This window comes from Leptonychotes weddellii, chromosome 7 (assembly GCF_054177405.1).
Source record: "Leptonychotes weddellii isolate Sample4059 chromosome 7, ASM5417740v2, whole genome shotgun sequence".
Taxonomy (NCBI): Eukaryota; Metazoa; Chordata; class Mammalia; order Carnivora; family Phocidae; genus Leptonychotes; species Leptonychotes weddellii.
Window position 1 is genome coordinate 116,648,309 of NC_138375.1, and position 18,659 is coordinate 116,666,967.

An 18,659-nucleotide genomic window follows, 5' to 3' on the forward strand; every position below is an offset into this window, starting at 1 on the left:
TCGAGCCCTGCATCGGGCTCCCTGCTCAGCAGGGAGTCTGCTTCTCCCTCTGACCCTCCTCCCTCTCGTGCTCTCTCTCATTCTCTCTCGCAAATAAATAAATAAAATCTTTAAAAAAAAAAAAACAAAAAACAACAGAAGTGTAATGGGTGGGAAGGGACAGTACAGTGCAGAACCCTGTGGGAGCTGACTAACACAGGCCCGAAGATTAACTTCACAACACACCCTGTAGCCCCTGGACTTTACAGGTAATGAATATTTAAGAATGACCTTGAAAATTCTTGACCTGTAGTAAACTATCATTCTGCTCAAAGATATGTATTTCACTGACTGGAAACTGTTGCGGGTAAGTGGTCATCTGAGTAGTTGCACCAGCCCCACCGTGTGCCTGGAGTGTGTATGTCACTCAGTTACGTTTATCCTCACTCCCATGAAGTAGTAGGTTTTGTGAAAAGTGACTCCCAGAAGAAAGTGAAAAGGTCCAAGATCGAAGACAGTAGTGGTTTATAAGTTATTCAGTCTTATATTTAAATACTCTTTTGCATGTGGAAAGAGTTCCTTAAAAATTTCAGTAATAATCAGTCTCATTTTAAGAGGACAAATGATGGCTTTAGTGGTATTTATATTTTGATGCTCTATCAAAGTCTTAAAATGTGATCCTCACACACGACGAGGGCTTAACACATTATCCAAACCCACAGAATGTACAACACCAAGAGTGAACCAAATGTAAACTACAGATTTGGGGTGATCTGCTGAGGGATGGTAACGGGGGGCTGGGGGGGAGGCTACGGTTGTGGCACAAGAGATTGGTGGAGAGGGGGAGGGGATATGGCAAATCTCTGTACTTTCTGCTCAGTTTTCTATAGACCCAAAACTGCTCTAAAATAGTGTATTTAAAAAGAGAGAGAGAAAGAGAGAGATCTGCGCCAGCAGAGCACGTGAGCTGTTTCCATCCATGTCCCTCCATCCTTTACATGCCAGGCTGACTGGACTGTCCTTCAGCACCTCTTTGCACCATGGCTTCTGCCCAAGCAATGAGATAATTTTTTATTTTGTTCTAAGTTGTCTAACTACCTCCCACACTTGCCCCCCACTCTTGGACCTGAGTTACTGTCTTCTTAAGTATACATGGGTTCCAACTTGATGTCACAAATGTAGCTTATTAGGCCTCCCCAGGACAGTAGTTCAGGGTTTTTGTTGCTTCTCTGAGTCCATTTTTTAAATAATTTTGGGACCCAGCCATTAGCAGAGAACTGAACACCTGAAAAGGAGTCATTCCAGAAAGCAGGTATCTTAAGGGTTGGAAAAATGTCACCTAAATAGACCAAAACCTTACCTGTCAGGAAAAGACCTTTCCAGTTCTTACCTCCTTCATTATTTAAACCATAACCATGGCTCAAGATCCTGAGATAGAAAACTACCATTCTGCAAAATTTGAAGTGATACTCAAAATCCGAGGAGCACATAAAATAGCAAGTGGAAGTGGATCTCCCCCCTGGTCTCAGCTAGTTCACTGAATAAAACATTAAGTAAAAGGGCCAAATACATGAGTCTTATTAATAAAAAAAAATTAGTTCAGAATTACGATAAAAACTACTAACTTAGTGAAAATTTACCACGTTGGAAAAAAGCAAGAAAGATTATACTTGCAAAAGACATTTTCCAACATTATCCTCATCCTTGTATTTAAAGGTGTACCAAATTTTGAGATATATAAATTGCTAAAAAAAACTGGCTATGACCATTGCTATTCGTGATCACACTGGATACTCTTCCCTATTGCTCTGGTACTTACCACAGTGACAACTTCCTGTCTCCCTATATTTCCGTCAGTGGAAGCACTCTTCTACAAGGGAATGATAAGTGTCATGTTCTACTGAGTATCATGTCCCAAACTAACAGGGACTTTCACTACTTAGCAAAACTCAAAATCTGTTATTTACCAAACTGAAGTTGTACATTTTTTTTTTTTAAAGATTTTATTTATTTATTTGAGAGAGAGAGAGCGAGTACATGAGAGGGGGGAGGGTCAGAGGGAGAAGCAGACTCCCTGCTGACAGCAGGGAGCCCGATGCGGCACTCGATCCCGGGACTCCAGGATCATGACCTGAGCCGAAGGCAGTCGCCTAACCAACTGAGCCACCCAGGCGCCCCTGAAGTTGTACATTTAAAAGAAAAAATGACCTCTTTTTCTAGATGAAACCCTTAAAGGCTATTAAACTCATTTCCTGTTAAACTTAAAACTATTGAACTAATTTCTTTAGCCACACTCTCAAATACCAGCTTTTAAAATTCAGGCAGTGGTTCAACTACTGTTGAAAGATAAATATTTGGTTAAAGAAATCTGCAGTGAGTGAGAAATGAGAAACCAGCTATCTTTTGGTTTTGCTTGATGCTAGTGAGGCTGCTGATGTGGAACTGTACTGTATTCACGGTGAGGGCAAGAATGGTGGCTGTGAGGTGAACCCTGGATCAAGCCCTCATCCCTAAGCTCTCCTCAAGTACAAGGAGCCAGGCTCTGAACAGACTCACAGAGCTGGCTGCCTTGGCTGTAAAACAATGAAAGTTACGTGTTTTCACTGAGTTTCATAAGTGTGACTTAACATGCAACATTCTGTATTTGGGGGAAAATGACAGTGGAAAACTTGGGGCACAGGACAGAACACTGTACTCTGAATGATATATTCCAAAAATCACAGGGCACCTGGGTGGCTCAGTCGGTTAAGTGTCTGCCTTCAGCTCAGGTCATCATGATCCTGGGGTCGAGCCCCACATCGGGCTCCCTGCTCAGTGGGGAGTCTGCTTCTCCCTCTGCCCTTCCCCCCACCCCCGCTCTTTCTCTCAAATAAATAAAATCTTAAAAAAAAAACATTTTAATTGATGCCTTCTTTTTAAAGGGGTAAGGGGCAATATATTCTAAAAGGTATAGTTTTCTTCCCTTCTCATCTAGTATGAGTGTCTCTGACCACTGGCAAGCTTATAATCAGTGATGTTTTTAGATGATTACTAATAACAGATGGTAATCGGCTTTTCTTGAAAATGCACTGCTAATTTCCTGTGTTACCCTAAATAGACAGCTGAATGCAACAATTACACTGATTACATGCTTCATTCTAAGAGGTGAAACAATGAGGGAAATTTTGGACCTTTCTTCTAGGTGAGAAGGCAAATTTAAGGCTCACAATATGAACCTTAATAAGGCCACCATTTGCCAGCACAAGCCCACAAAGACTCAATTTTGGGGAAATCTGTACCACTTCTTTTCTTCTCATTTAGAAGAATCCATCTGATTACCAGATAACAGAACTCGGTAAACAGCCTGGCTTTGTTCCTTAAGGCAAGCCTAAATTGCTGGAAAGCACCTTTGCACCTCCCCGCCCCCACAAACTCCTCCTGACCGGCCCCATCAAGCCCCCTCACACACCCTCACTCTGCTCAGTGTGATGGCTCTGGCACCGAGGTACTTTTTCTCTACTGAAGTGCCCTCTGTTCATTATCCAAGGCCAAGGTCAAATACATCAAATACAGACTGTGGAGTACCTACCATGGGCTCCCCTACTGGACCATTAGCAGTCTGCAGTAGGGACAGGATATGATATTTCTGTCTTTCCATAGCCCGACAAGAAAACACTAACAGGGATTTCTGAATGAACATGTGCCTGATAGAGGGAATCCCTTTCCTTCCTGCTGTCAAGGCATCTTGGGGTATGCAGGGATAGCTGGAGGGCTCCTAGGTATAGTTTCCTATTCAGTTAACACATATGAAACCCCAAGTCTGCAGGTCAATGTACTATGAGGAGGAGTTACGTTGTAGCAGAAGACATACAAGTAAAATTTAAAAGAAGCATCAAGCAAAACCTACCTTGGCCCCACAGTCCCTCTGCCTATCACCCCACTTTTCAGCTCCCCTTCACAGAACTTCTTGTTAAGAATTATCTCTACTCACTGTCTCCACTTCTTACCCCATTCTCTCTTCATCCAACTCCAAAGCTTCACTTCAAGCCACTGAGATTGCTCCTCAAAATCATTAACACCTCCATCTGTCAAATTCAAGGATCACTTCTGAGTCCTCATCTCATCTGACCTCTCAATAACACTAGATTCTTGAAATAACTTTCTTCACTCGGTTTTCAAGATACTGTACCTTTTACATGTTTCTCCTACTTCATCAGCTATTTCATTAGATTTGTAAATATCTTGAGTCTTGGGACCTTTCCCTTCTCTATCTACAGTTGTCTCATGTAATCTCACTCTGTGGTTTTAAATACTACATATATGCTGATGATTCCCAAATTTATACCTTACTCAATTCTAGATTACACATCCAACTGCTTGAAGTGCCTACAGGTGCCTTACACTTAAACTGTCTAAAACAAAACTCTAGATTTTCCCCTCCCCAATCCTGCCATTTCAGGGAATGGCACTTTGCTCCCCCAACATCTTATTCCTCAAGTCAAAATAGGTAGGAGCAATCTCTGATTCTGTTCTTCCCTTTTCCTCCGCTACATTCAATTCAGAAGCAAGGCCAGTCACCTCCATATCCAAAACAAATCTTGAGTCCATCCACTTCTCTTCATTTCCACTGCTACCTCCCTAGTCCAGTCCACCACCATTTCTTGGATTATGACAACAGTCTCCTCACTGGTCTCCTTGTTTCTATTCTTGCCCCTCTACGATCCATTCTCCAAACATTCTTCAAACTATGAATCAGATTATATGACTTCCCTGCTTCAAATCCTCCAGGGACTTCCTATCATACAGAGAATAATTATCAAACTATTTACCAAGACTACAAGGGCACCACACACTCTGGAACCATCTATCTCTGACCTCATTCCCCTGCTTACTATATTCTAGCCATGCTTCCTTTCTTAATCCTTCAACCCCTCCTGTTCGAACTGGTCTTGGGGCCTATGCATCAGCTGTTCTCTCCACCTGGAAGGCTTGCATCTCTGCTTTCTGTGTGTATGTTGCTCCCTCTCATCAATCAGGTCCCAGCTCAAATGCCACATTCTCAGAGAAGATCCTGCCTTTGAAAGGGCTTAAAGTGGCCCCTCAATTACCCCCATCACCAAAGTTAATTTTCACTGGGTAATCCTGGACAGTCTTCTTAATCTTTTTGATAAATACTTGGCCTTTACAGGGTAGATGCAATAATTCAATTAGATTATAGCTAACAAACAGTAAGAATTCAATCAGTATTTTTTTTTTAAAGATTTTATTTATTTATTTGAGAGAGAGAGTGAGAGAGAGAGAGAAAGAGAGCACAAGAGGGGGGAGCGGGAGAGGGAGAAGCAGACTCCCTGCTGAGCAGGCAGCCCGATGCGGGACTCGATCCCGGGACTCCAGGATCATGACCTGAGCCGAAGGCAGTCGCTTAACCAACTGAGCCACCCAGGCGCCCAAGAATTCAATCAGTATTAACATCCCGTCTGTACAGCTCCCACCCTTGAAAAATTTAGTCTCAAAGAATGTTTTTTTTTTTTAAAGATTTTAAAGAGGATTTTTAAAAAATTGGTAAACACGAGGGTTTATCCAAATAAGCACTGAGGATGAAACCACTGTAGTGATTATTACTAATTTGGGATGATATAAAAACACTGCGAGGGGCACCTGGGTGGCTGTGTCGTTAAGCATCTGCCTTTGGCTCAGGTCATGATCCCGGGGTCCTGGGATCGAGCCCCGAATCGGGCTCCCTGCTCAGCGGGAAGCCTGCTTCTCTCTCTCCTACTCCTCCTGCTTGTGTTCCCTCTCTCGCTGTGTCTGTCAAATAAATAAAATCTTAAAAAAAAAATAAAATAAAAACACTGTGAAACTAAAATACTAGACAATAGAAACACAGCAGACAAGATCAGTTGTATTCAGGAAGAAGATCAAAACAATTCACAGTAGAGCCATGGTTTTAAAACTCTGATGTGCACTAGAATCACCAAGAAGTGTTGTTAAAACACTGCCTGTTGGGCCTTGTCCCCCAACATTTCTGATCCAACAGTCTGGAGTAGAGGCTGAGAATTTGCATTTCTAACAAGTTACAAGGTGGTGCTGATAATGCTGCTCCAGGACCTCTTTGAGAACCCACACATTTGATTTTAAGTCAAATAATCAAATACACATATTAAAAATTTAAAGCGGGGGGGCGGGGGGCGGGGTGGGCAGGGGGTACCTGAGTGGCTCAGTTGGTTAAGTGGCCAACTCTTGATTTCAGCTCCGGTCATGGTCTCAGGGTTGTGAGATTGAGCCCCATGTCTGGCTCTGTGCCTGGCATGGAGCCTGCTTGAGATTCTCTCTCTCTTCCTCTTCCCACCCCTCCCTTCCTCTCTCTCTCTTAACAACTACAACAAAAAAAGTAAATACCCAAATAACTAAAGGAGACTGTATCATTTATAACCCAAAGAAGGGGAAAAGGAGGAATAAACAACAATAAATCAATTCCAGAGAAGGCAGGTGTAAGTTGAAAAAAAAGGGGACAGAACTAAATACAACTATATTAAGTCATCACTTAAAATGAATTAAAAGGACAATTTTAAAAAACTCTGCTATTTGTCGAACATATCATAAGGTTGTAGTAATTAAGGCAGTCTCAGTAATGGCAAAGAGTTAGACAAAGTGACTAGTGGCACAGAACAGAAAACCCAGAACCGACTTGTACACATAGGGAATTCTGATATATAACGGAAATGACACTGCAGATCGTTAAGAAAAGGATTAGCTACTCAATAATTAGAGCCAGGATGGCTGGTTATCAAAGGAAAAATGAAACTGGATTCCCACCTCACAATGTATACAAAATTCAATTTAGAATTAAATACTTAAATGTACTTAAATGTAAAAAGCAAAACTAAAACTTTTAGAAGAAAAAATAGCAGTAGGACAGGATTTCTTAAGACACAAAAAGCTAAATAGACAAGATTTGTAAATTCAACTACCTTAAAATCAAATCTGTTCATTAAAAGGCACTGTAGTAAGACAGTGGAAAGCTAACCATAAAATACTTAAGATATTTATAATACATGTAACTGAAAAAGAATTAAGATGCAGAAGAGATAAAGAACACAGGCAGATCAGTACCACCACCGATAAGACATTAAAAATGGGTGAAAGACACAAATGCTTCAAAGAGGAAAAACAAAATTAAATATGAAAAGATGTTCAGCATCATTAGAAATCAGGGCATCGCCGATGAAGACCACAATGGTTTACCACTGTACACCCACCAGATTCACAAAATTAAGAAACTGACAAAATCAGTGTCAGAGGATGCATCAGAGATAACCCTTATATTTTGCTAGCACTGCAGATTAGTAAAACTATCTTGGAAGACAATTTTACATTATTTTGTAAAACTGAGTGCAAAAAGTTTTACGTGTACATATACCCTAGAGAATCTCTTACACCTTTGCTCCAGAAGACCTCACAAGAATGTTCCTAGGAGCAAAGGCTGTATTAGTAAAGACCATATACCATACAGTATGGTATATTCCCATGACAGAATTCTGTACATCAGTGAAAATGAATGAACTATAGCTCTAAGCAACATGAGTATGTAAAAACAAAACAAAAAAGGCAATTCCTAGAAGAGTACACAGAATACTGTTTTTAAAAGCTCAAAAAATAAAACAGAACCCTACATATGATTTTTCTTTTTTTTTTTCCCCAAAGCACAGAAAGCAAAAATCTGTGTCAGTGGTTATAGGGAGTAGGGGATGACAGAAGGCTGAGATGAGAAGGAGGAGCATCTAAGTGGATCCCAGTTAGTGACAATGAAGAGTTCTTGGAATGGCTATGCAGGGTGGTATCCAGAGTACTCCTTAAGATGAATATGCTGTAAAACTTAACTTCATAACTTAAGTAAGCATGCATGTGTGTGTATATACACACCACATATTTTCCCATTCTTGGATATATATTAAGTATATTTAAAAAGTAAAAAAGAAAAAAGAGGAAAACATGACTAAAATATGCTAGTTGATACTGACTGCAGTGGGAACCAAATCCCCAGTCCAATACTTACTGATCAAGGGTCTTATAATAAATGTCCAGATCCTTGTTCACAAGCTCTGTTGTTCTCATAACAATCATCATTTCCCTGTACTTTTCCTCCGCATCCCGAAATTGAGGTTCTCGAAGTTCTCTCTTAAAATGAATAATTTCTTCCTCATAGCCTTTCTGTCGCCCTATTGCCAAACTGTGATTTCTTTTTATACTGTCTATTTTTTCTTCCAACTTCTGATGTTCACTATAAAAGGTAAACATGACAATTAAGGACCATTTTTAGCTTTTAGCAGCCTGAAGTGGAAAAGCCCAGATCTCTCTAGATATACAGTAAGTCTCTCCTTGCTTTTTATTTAAGGCTTTAGTACTAAAGAAAAATTTCTTGCTTCCCAAATCTCTGAAGCATCCAGATTTGTGAACAGCTGATTTCTGTGTGCTGAACAAGGAACTCTCATAACACATGAACACTGAGCAAGGTGGTCCCCACTTTTAGACACTAACCTAAAAAAAGTACTCTTGGTGATTAAATTACAAATTCACAAAATTCTGATTGTGAACCGAGAATGCACAATTACCAACGCTGAGAAGCTACTGAGTAATAGGTGTCATCATTCTGTTCACAATACATCAAAGACAAAATACAATTTCATCTCAAACTACTAGTTTCTGTGTTAATACTTAGTAAAGGTTTGTACTCTACGAAAACAAAATTTCACTTGCACAAGTATAAGCATAATAATGACCAAAAAAAGTAAAATACACAAACTTTTCTGGTAACTAGGGAGATAATACAGATTTGTGTGCTTTAAGAATCTTATTCACTTAACAATTACTTATTAAGCACCCTCTTATTAAGCAATGCTCCACAGTTTATGGATATCCATACAGAACTGGCCTTATTATCTGTTTTGCTGACATTTCTGTTGCATTCTAGTTGAAGACAGATTTGGAAAAGAGGAGTTGTACTTAGTAGTCTGAATGAATATAAAAAATCATTGTTATGTACCAAACATAGAAGAAATTTAAAAATATCTGGTTTTGGTCTTCAGTAGCAAAGAATAAGTTGTTTCAATCATATCTTCTAAAAGCTTCACTCTTTCAACTTCCCACTGAGAGCACTAACATTACAATGTTAAAGAGCTGAGGCTTGGCAGCTAGGATATCTAGGTCACATTCCAGGCTTTTGTCATAACTTCCTGTGGATTTTCTTCTGGATCTCAATGTCCTAATGCTTTAGAAATGAGACTGAAGATGAAGAGCTCTTTCAGTTATAAAGTCTGATTTCTTCAATATATGAAAGATATTTTTAAACAGCTAAACCAAGAGTACTTACAATAACATAAGATTAAACCATTTGTTAGGTTTTATAAAGTAAATTAAAATTTCATTACAACATCCTTTAAAAAAAACTTAGGCATTCTTTGATTCAGATTTAAAGTCAAGTCAAGAAAACAAATGAAAAATCTGTTAAGAAGTGGCTGAACGAATGGCCTATATTTAGCTACGGTGGTTCAAAAATCCATTTGGCTAGTACAGCCTTTTATACCAGTCTAGTGCCTTAGCATCGACCAGTTCCTTAGAGAATTCCTAAGGCAACTCTAAGGTACACAAGGCAAGAACAAAATCATTTCTGCTGTAGCAGAAAGGTAGCAACTAAAGTAAGTATCAAGAAAACTAGATGAAAGAAGCAACAGACTAATCTACAAAAAAAAAAAAAAAAAAAAGCAGCTCTGGTTGGCCTGCAATTACGACTGGGACCATCAACAATGGGTCTCCAATGACAGATCACTTTGGCAATAAGGCCACTGGCAGTATTAGAAATTGTATGAGCTGGGACACAGGCTTGGTCCACAGGCCATATGTGCTCTTTACGCTTGATACCATTATCTCGTGAAGCAGGTTAGCAGAAATCTGGGACTTGGCGTATTTAATCCTGCCCATCAATGCAGTAGGACTACAAATTCTCTATCACTTCTTCAGTAATTCAATTCGTAAAGCATGACATATGGTTGAATAAAAACTCTGTCCACCCTCCTGTAAGTCTCAAGGGACATTTATGCTAAAATTCTTTTTTAAAAATACGTATTGAATATTCTTCACAATTCAGTAAAAAGACTTTATTTAAACTAAAGACTGCTTTTAAAAACATACTTCTTCATTTGTAAAACCTGCATTTGACCCATTTCCTTCAAATGCTGTTTTCTTTCTTCTTCAACTTCTTTTAGTTCCTCATTTCTTTTTCTTAAAGTAAGGTTATCCTGTAGCCATCTCTCTTGTATCTAAATAATATTAAATTGGTTAACAAAAATAATCAAGTTACCAACATGTGATTCATAATACACAATTGCTGAAAGGTAGTACTGATTCTGCCTTCACTTAGAATCAGGTTAAACTCAAAAGAGGGAGAAGCCAGGGTGAGGCTTGGAATAATCTGGACAGCCCATAAATGCACAAAACAGATATTTAAATGATGAAATAAAAGAATATAACTAAAGGCTATACCCCATTGGGATCATCTTGCATAGGAACCCCACAATAAAGCTTACCTTATGTAAAAGGTCACAAGAGAGCAACAGACTATCAAAGTCTCAACTCACTTTTTTTTCCTAGTTGTATTTATCTCTTAACATGTGCCAAGGCTGAGATACTGTTAGGTATGTTAGATAAGATCTTTACCTTCAGGTTGACAAGTTGACAAATGATAGTCACAAGGCAGAAGTTTCACAAAGATAGTACATATCTACATACCTGATGACACTTTCCCTGGGCACTGAACTGAATTGAAAATATAAGAAGTTGACTGGTTCTGAGTAGGTCTGTCCTTAAAACAGACCCAATCACGCAGCAGCAGCAACACCAACAGAATTATTTCAGTAACCTTCCTGGTGGTTATGAACTATGTTGTCAAGAACCAAATAGGAAACCGTTTATAAGCTGACTCTTCGGAATGTAGAAAAAATAATTACCCGCAGAAATAGATTTGGCTCATAAAAGTCTGAATACAGAAAACTCGTCCCAAGTTCAGAGTCCAGACTTCTCAAAGAGGAGGCTAGGACCCTCCTGTAATAACCCTTCCAACTGAAATAAACCCAGTGTTATGGGAAGTGGGAGGGAGGGGAAGATCTTTGGCAGAATCTTGCTGCCAACAGAAACGGCACAGGACTTACTAAGGAGTAAGGATTTGGGAGGTGGGTCAGAAGAAGGGAAGCCAAGCACTTCTGTCACACGCTTAATCTTGCCCATCTACGCATCACCATTTTGAGGTGTTTTTGTTTTTGTTTTTAAGCTGTCATTAAGGTCACTTTCAGTTTTCCTGCAAATAGTAATACAAATACATACAACACATCTATCAAAGGGCATTCCTATAAGCAGTTAAAAGTAACGGAAATGGTATGGTTGTAAATGTCCTTTTGTTGCCAGGCAACCTAATGTATCACTGCAGCTGTTGTCACTCTCAAAAAGTCCTCCCTAGGAGACCCCACTTGGACTTCTTCCTTATTAGGCACAGAAACTAGGCATTTCTTTCTTTCTTTCTTTTTTTGGTCAGCTTCTAGTTGCTCTTAACGATAATTTTGAAAGACAGTACACAGCACAGCAGTTAAACAGCACAGGGTTTTAAGTTAGGTACACTTAGGCTTAAATCTCAGCATTACAACATTCTTTTTTCTTTTTAAAGATTTTATTTATTTATTTGAGAGAGAGAATGAGAGAGAGAGAGCGCACAAGAGGGAGGAGCGGGAGAGAGAGAAGCAGACTCCCTGCTGAGCAGGGAGCCCGATGCGGGACTCGATCCCGGGACTCCAGGATCATGACCTGAGCCGAAGGCAGTCGCTTAACCGACTGAGCCACCCAGGCGCCCCTTATTCATTCATTTTTAAAAGCCACTTTTATTTTATTTTATTTTAGGATTTTATTTATTTGAGAGAGAGAGAATGAGAGACAGAGAGCATGAGAGGGAGGAGGGTCAGAGGGAGAAGCAGACTCCCTGCTGAGCAGGGAGCCCGATGCGGGACTCGATCCCGGGACTCCAGGATCATGACCTGAGCCGAAGGCAGTCGCTTAACCGACTGAGCCACCCAGGCGCCCAGCATTACAACTTTCAAATTTGATGACTTTGGGCAAATTAGCTTAAATTCTGAGCCTGTTTACTTGTATAAATGGTGATGATAATACCACCTGTCATATAATGCTGATGTGAAGATTAAATGAGTGAGCCTGTGTGTAAAGTAATCAACACAGTGCCTAGCTCAGGAATTGATAGTGAAATGCTTTTTGGATCAAATCTGTCCTTGTATTTTAAGCAGTGAGAATTCCAATTATAGTCTACAAAATACAAAGTATCAGAGAAAGAAGAAAGAAAGCCAGATACAATTAAAATACAACAGAATTGTTTTTCTGTATGTAATACTAGCAATCTGGCAATGTTAGGTCAAGTTCTACTTCTGTTACTCACTACTTTTGTGACCTCAGGCAAGGCAGGTCACCTCCAGTTCCTTTCATCTAAAAAATGAAGGAGATTATTTAACTTCCAAATTTCTTATTCTGTGGACTAAATTTAGTAGAGCTCAAGCATGTAAAGAAGGTACTGTTAGGCTCAAAATATTTAGCTCAGATGACAGTTAACGTATGCAGTGGGGTACCTAAAGCAAACCTAAAAATTAGCTGCATTCTAGGTAACTGTGATGGAGTAGCACACTGAATTGACTGCAGTTCAAGATCTACGAAGTCTAGCTGGGAAAAATGCCATTAATTACAGAGGATGGCCTGAAAGTTCTGCAATGCTCTGGCTCAGTGACTGTTACATCAGAACCGCTGGGGAACTTTAACAAGGCATAGTTGCTTCTGCCCTTGCCCCAGAGATTCTGACTTATTGGCCTGTAATGGAGACATAAACATGTATATTTTTAATAGCCCAGGTGATTTTAATTGAGAAGTAATTCATATACCATAAAGTTCACCATTTTAAAGTGTGTAATTCAGAGGTTAGTATATTCACAGGTTGTGCAACCATCACCACTGATCCCAGAACATTTAACACCCCCAAAACAAACCAAGTACACATTAGCAGTCAATCTATTCCCTTTCTCTCTCCTTCCCTTAACCCCTGGCAACACTAATTTGCTTTTTGTCCCTTTGGATATTCACATTTCATATAAATCGAATCATACAGTATGTGGTCATTTGTGATTGGATTCTTTCATCACGTAGCATGTTTTCAAGGTTTAGCCATGTTGTAGTATATATTACTATTTCATTCCTTTTCATGGCTGTATAATATTCCCTTTTACGATGTGATGGTTAATGTTACACGTCAACTCAGATGGGCCACAGTGTGCCCAGACATTTGGTTGAACATTATTCTGTGTGTGTCCTGGAGGGTATTTCTGAATAAAATTAACATCTGATTTGGGAGAATGACTAAAACAGGCTGCCCTCCCTAATGTGGGTGAGCCTCATATCAACTGACAGCAACCCGAATAGAACAAAAACATCGAGTAAAAGGTAACTGCTCCTGCCTGAATGTAGGAGCTGAACAGTTGTCTTTTCCTGCCTTTGGACTTGAACTGAAACCTCGGTCTCCTAGTTCTCAGACCTTGAAACTCAGACTAGAACTACACCATCAGATCCCCTGAGTCTCCATCTTGCCAACTACAGATCCCGGGAGTGCTCAGCCTCCATAATCATGTGAGCCAATTCCTTATAATAAACTTCTTTATATAAATTTGTGTATGTGTATATATCCTGTTGGGTTCTGTTGCTCTGGAGAACCTAATACATAATGGATATACCACACTGATCCATTCATCAGTTGATAACCATATGGGTTGTTTCCATATTTTAACTAATGTGAATAATGCTGCTATGAATACTCTTGTACAAGTTTTTATGTGAACATATTTAAAATTTTCTTGGTTGTATACCTAGGAGTGGTAAACCCAGGTGATTCTGATGGGTACCTCTAGCTAACCTCTGCTCCCTAAAACACTCCAACATTTATTTTAGGCTTCAATCACATGACCTGCTGAAGACCCTCATTAAGGGAAGATAAAAAAAAGATGCTGAAACACACTGTGGGGGGGGAAAAAAAAAGAAGAAAAAGCCCCATGAGGTTTGTTAAAGACATAGTGTTATTAATCTACACAGTGTCCTCCTTTCCAAGAATGTCTACAGGAAACATTTTTCTCTGGTCTTTAATATGCGTAACTGGTTTCCTTTCAGCTCTGAGACAATGTAAATCTTAACTAATTGTGACTTCCTATCTTCATGTGACTACTAGAATCCTTGGCAAGTGTGTCACATTTCATGGGCTACATTTTATATACTTAACTACTCTCCTGGTTTTACCTTCTTATCCTTATTTTCATATTGTCTCATTTTCCCACTAAATTAAAATGTTATTTGGCATTGCTCTATGTATACAACTTATTAAATAATTTCTAGAACAAGGCAGATTACAAAAGTAAACTAATACATTCAGATCCACGAAGTTTAGACCACCAACTAGTAAAGGGTCACAGATGGGTAAATCTTAATGATCTCTGTGTATGTTTATACATGGAGAGACATTAATGATTTACAGACTGTGATTTTAAATAGGCAACCCACATATAAGTGAGGAATAACTATCTCGTTATACATGCCATCATAAATTTACAGTCACTCAGCATTTATTAGATGGCAGAGATTTTTTTCTTTTTTTTAAGATTTTATTTTTTAGGGGCACCTGGCTGGCTCAGTCAGTGGAGCAGGTGACTCTTAATCTCGGGATTATGAGTTTGAGCCCCATGGTGGGTGTAGAGATAACTTAAAAAAAAAAAAAAGAACTTGGGGTGCGTGGGTGGCACAGTCGGTTAAATGTCTGACTCATGATTTCGGCTCAGGTCAAGCGTGACCTCAGGGTCGTGAGATTGAGCCCTGTAGTGGGCTCCACGCTCATTGTGGAGTCTGCTTGAGATCTTCTCTCCCTCTGCCCCTCCCACTCATGTGCACTCTCTCTCTCTCAAATAAATGTTAAAATAAATAAATAAAAATCTTAAAAAAAAAAGATTTTTTTATTCGTAAATAATCTCTACACCCATCATGGGGCTTGAACTCACAACCCCGAGCTCAAGACCCACATGCTCCACCAATTGAGCCAGCCAGGCACCCCTAGATGGCAGAAATTTACTTCTAATATTCATATATTTGAAATACCTGGCACTATGGCCAGGGGCCCTGCAGACAGCTGATATGGCTAATCTTCAAACAGATTTTAAATCAGCATTTATGACCAAATGATTAAAGTGTTCATATAGCAAATTTTGTTAATAACAGCAGGAATAGAGAAATGGTGTAAAGGAATGATGATAATTTCTCAATGTGATTTTAATTATAATGGTAGAAATTAATTTCCTTAATAGGGAAAATGATATAGGAATCAACGGAAAAATGACTGGAAATATATAGATATCTTACTTACAACTTTTATGATTATTATACTTCCATCCTTGTTTTGTGTGAATTTATCTTACATTAAGAAAGAAAGTGAGAAAAAAATAGAAATATATGTAGGATATTCATTGCCACCATTTGCAGTAAGAAAAAAGTGATCAACTTGTGGCACACCCACAAAACGGAGTATTTCGTGATCATTAAAAAGAATATGGTGGGGGTGCCTAGGTGGCTCAGTCAGTTAAGCATCTGCCTTCAGCTCAGGTCATGATCCAAGGGTCCTGGGATCAAGCCCCGCATCAGGCTCCCTGCTCAGCGGAGAGCCTTCTTCTCCCTCTCCCTCTACTGCTCCCCCTGCCTGTGCTCTCTCTGTCAAATAAATCAATAAAATCTTAAAAAAAAAAGTCATGAACTCTTAATATAAGTATACAAAATTATTAAAAAAAAAACATGGTGGATCTGTGAGTTGACTTGATATATAAGATCAAATTGCATTAAGTGAAAAAAGCAAGGTGCAGAATATGAATAGTATGATCTCATACATAAAAGTAAATATACACATACACACAGATATATTATTGATCTATCTACCTGCTGATATGAGTAAGAAACTTCTTTAAGAACAAACAAAAAACTGTTAACAGTAATGACATCTAGGAGTGAGCTGAGAATAGGCAGAAGAGGAGAGAAAATTTTAATTTAAATTCTCTTTGTTTAAATATTTATATTTAAAATTAGCTTTGGGGTGCCTGGGTGGCTCAGTCAGTTAAGTGTCTGACTCTTGGTTTTGGCTCAGGTCATAATCTCAGGTGCATGAGCTCAAGCCCTGCACTGGGCTCCATGCTGGACATGGAGCCTGCTTAAGATTCTCTCTCCCCCTCTACCCTGCTCACGCTCTCTCTAAACTAAATAAATAAATAAAACCTTTTATGTTTATACTTTTACCAAATGGGTCTTTTATTAAAAATAAAATTGGAAAAAAGGAAGAAAAGGCTATGTTATTAGAATTGCTTTTCTCTACTGTGTGCATTTCTACTCAACGGATCTACTGAAAACAAAAGTAGAAATTAAAACATAAACAGAAGAATGTTATTGGTATGGTATCATAAGCCACTAGCAAAAAAGACCTACCTTCTGTGTATCAATATCTTGCCTCATGATTCCCATTTCTTTATTTATATTTTCTTTGTGTCTCTCGCATTCACTTAGTTGAGCTATTACTTTATTAAGTTCATTTTCTTTTTGCTACAAAAAAGAATATTCTTTAAGCACAAGAAATAAAAGTATAAACAAATAAATAATTTTAAATTTTAAATTACCTTCTTATAGTCATCTTTCCCATCTTGAATATAATTCTCAATGTCTTTCATATAACCATGAATATTTTTAACCTTTTCTTTGATATCATTCATCTGTGGGAAAATATAATTCTAATGTTTATACACTGGTTGGGACCAGGGCATTTAAGAAGATTTATAGCCAAGGAAATACATATCAAGGTAACAAAAACTTAATAGGCAAGCACAGTGGAACAGTGGCTTGGAAGTTGGAGCCTTGGGTTCCACTTTCCAACACCACCAAATTTTATAATCTGAGAAATTCCCTGTATCATCTATGGGACCAGATTAAATAGTCTCTCTTCTCAACTTCTATTTTAGATTAAGAAGCAAAATAATTTTAATCTTTATTCTTTTTTTAAAAAAACAATTAAGTTAACATATAACGTATTATTTGTTTCATGGGTACAGATCTGAGATTCATCAGTCTTACATAGTTCACAGCACTCACCATAGCACATACCCTCCCCAATGTCCATCACCCAGCCACCCCACCCCATCCCTCCGACCCTCCACTCCAACAACCCTCATTTTGTTTCCTGAGATTAAGAGTCTCTTACGGTTTGTCTCCCTCTCTGGTTTCGTCTTGTTTCATTTTTTCCTCTTTCCCTACGATCCTCTGCCTTGTTTCTTAAATCCCACATATTGAGATCATATGATAATTGTCTTTCTCTGACTGACTTATTTCGCTTAGCATAATACCCTCTAGTTCCATCATGTCATTGCAATTAATCTTTATTCTAACAAGAATTTTTAATGTCTAATATGTCACAAATCTGCAAATACTATTTACCTTACCATGTTTTTAATTTCATATGAAATACTAGTGTCCAACATGGTTCTCTGAACATTAAGTTTAATATATGTATTTGATAATAAAAATATAAATGAAATCTTACTTTATCCTGGGCTATTTTGTTGCTTTTATTTTTTTTGTTGATTAATTCTTCTTTTTCCTGCTGGAACTTCTCCAATGTTGTTTCCAAAGGGCTTAACTGCTCTTTAGCATCCTAAAAATACAAAACATAATGCCTTATATTCCATTATCTTATTTCAGGTGTCAGATTTTATAGTCATAATAAAAGTACTTTCTATGTGTCAGGCTTTAAAAATTAACTCATCTGCTTTTTCCAACAACCCTATGAGGAGCCCTACCATTATTTTCATCCCTATTTCAGACTAGTTTATTTGGGGTCACAACAGCCAGTAGTAAATGAAGGATCCGGTATCCAAATCCTGTCCAACTCCAGAGTCTTTCTCTTAACCTCTATGCTATACGGCATCACCACTAACTTGGTTCCTAATCCAGGCCATGTGCCCCCAATTATATGAGCATGTGGCTTCAGGTATAAGTTTTTATGAGTTTGTAGGGGCACACGTCAGCTCTATGTGACCAAAGAAGAGGTTCAGTTCAGGCCTCTCTTTTACAGACGGGAATATGACTTTTGATACAGGACACTTTTGTCCTTAAGCTTAGTTTGCTAAGGGCTAAGTACATATTTTATGGTATAAAAACATATTGGTACATTGATGTTGGTGTGTCCACACCTATTTTGGAAGGAAAGGGGCTTTGAAGTGACAAACTATTTTACTAATCAGGAGTCTACATTGTTCAGCCTTATAACATCTCTATAGCATAATTACACGATTACCACTGTAGAAAACAATGATACTCAAGCTAAGATAATGACTATTTAACGAACCCATAAAAGAAGAAACAATTCCTTAGTATTACTTCAGGGTAGATATATTTTTGTATTCATATTGAGAAAAGGTATGGTGTGGTAGGAAGTCAAATGTAATAGACATTGAAGAGCTACCTGAAAATAAACCCTGCCTCCTACTAGCTGCATGACCTTGGCTAAGACATGAAGCATCTGTCTCAATCTCTTTTTT

The 18,659-nt window shown here is 38.6% G+C and overlaps 1 protein-coding gene across 2 annotated transcripts in view; it reads right to left on the bottom strand.

The window, feature by feature from the left end:
- The window catches only part of RAD50 (RAD50 double strand break repair protein), an 80,278-nt gene that overhangs the window by 8,493 nt on the left and 53,126 nt on the right, over nt 1-18,659 (bottom strand). For both annotated transcript variants that reach the window (XM_081827080.1, XM_081827079.1), the window contains 5 exons: nt 17,663-17,773; nt 16,746-16,838; nt 16,558-16,671; nt 10,147-10,274; nt 8,015-8,239 (listed from right to left, as the gene is read on the bottom strand). In XM_081827080.1, the coding sequence (XP_081683206.1) occupies nt 8,015-8,239; nt 10,147-10,274; nt 16,558-16,671; nt 16,746-16,838; nt 17,663-17,773 (671 nt within the window). The remainder of the gene's footprint in view (nt 1-8,014; nt 8,240-10,146; nt 10,275-16,557; nt 16,672-16,745; nt 16,839-17,662; nt 17,774-18,659) is intronic.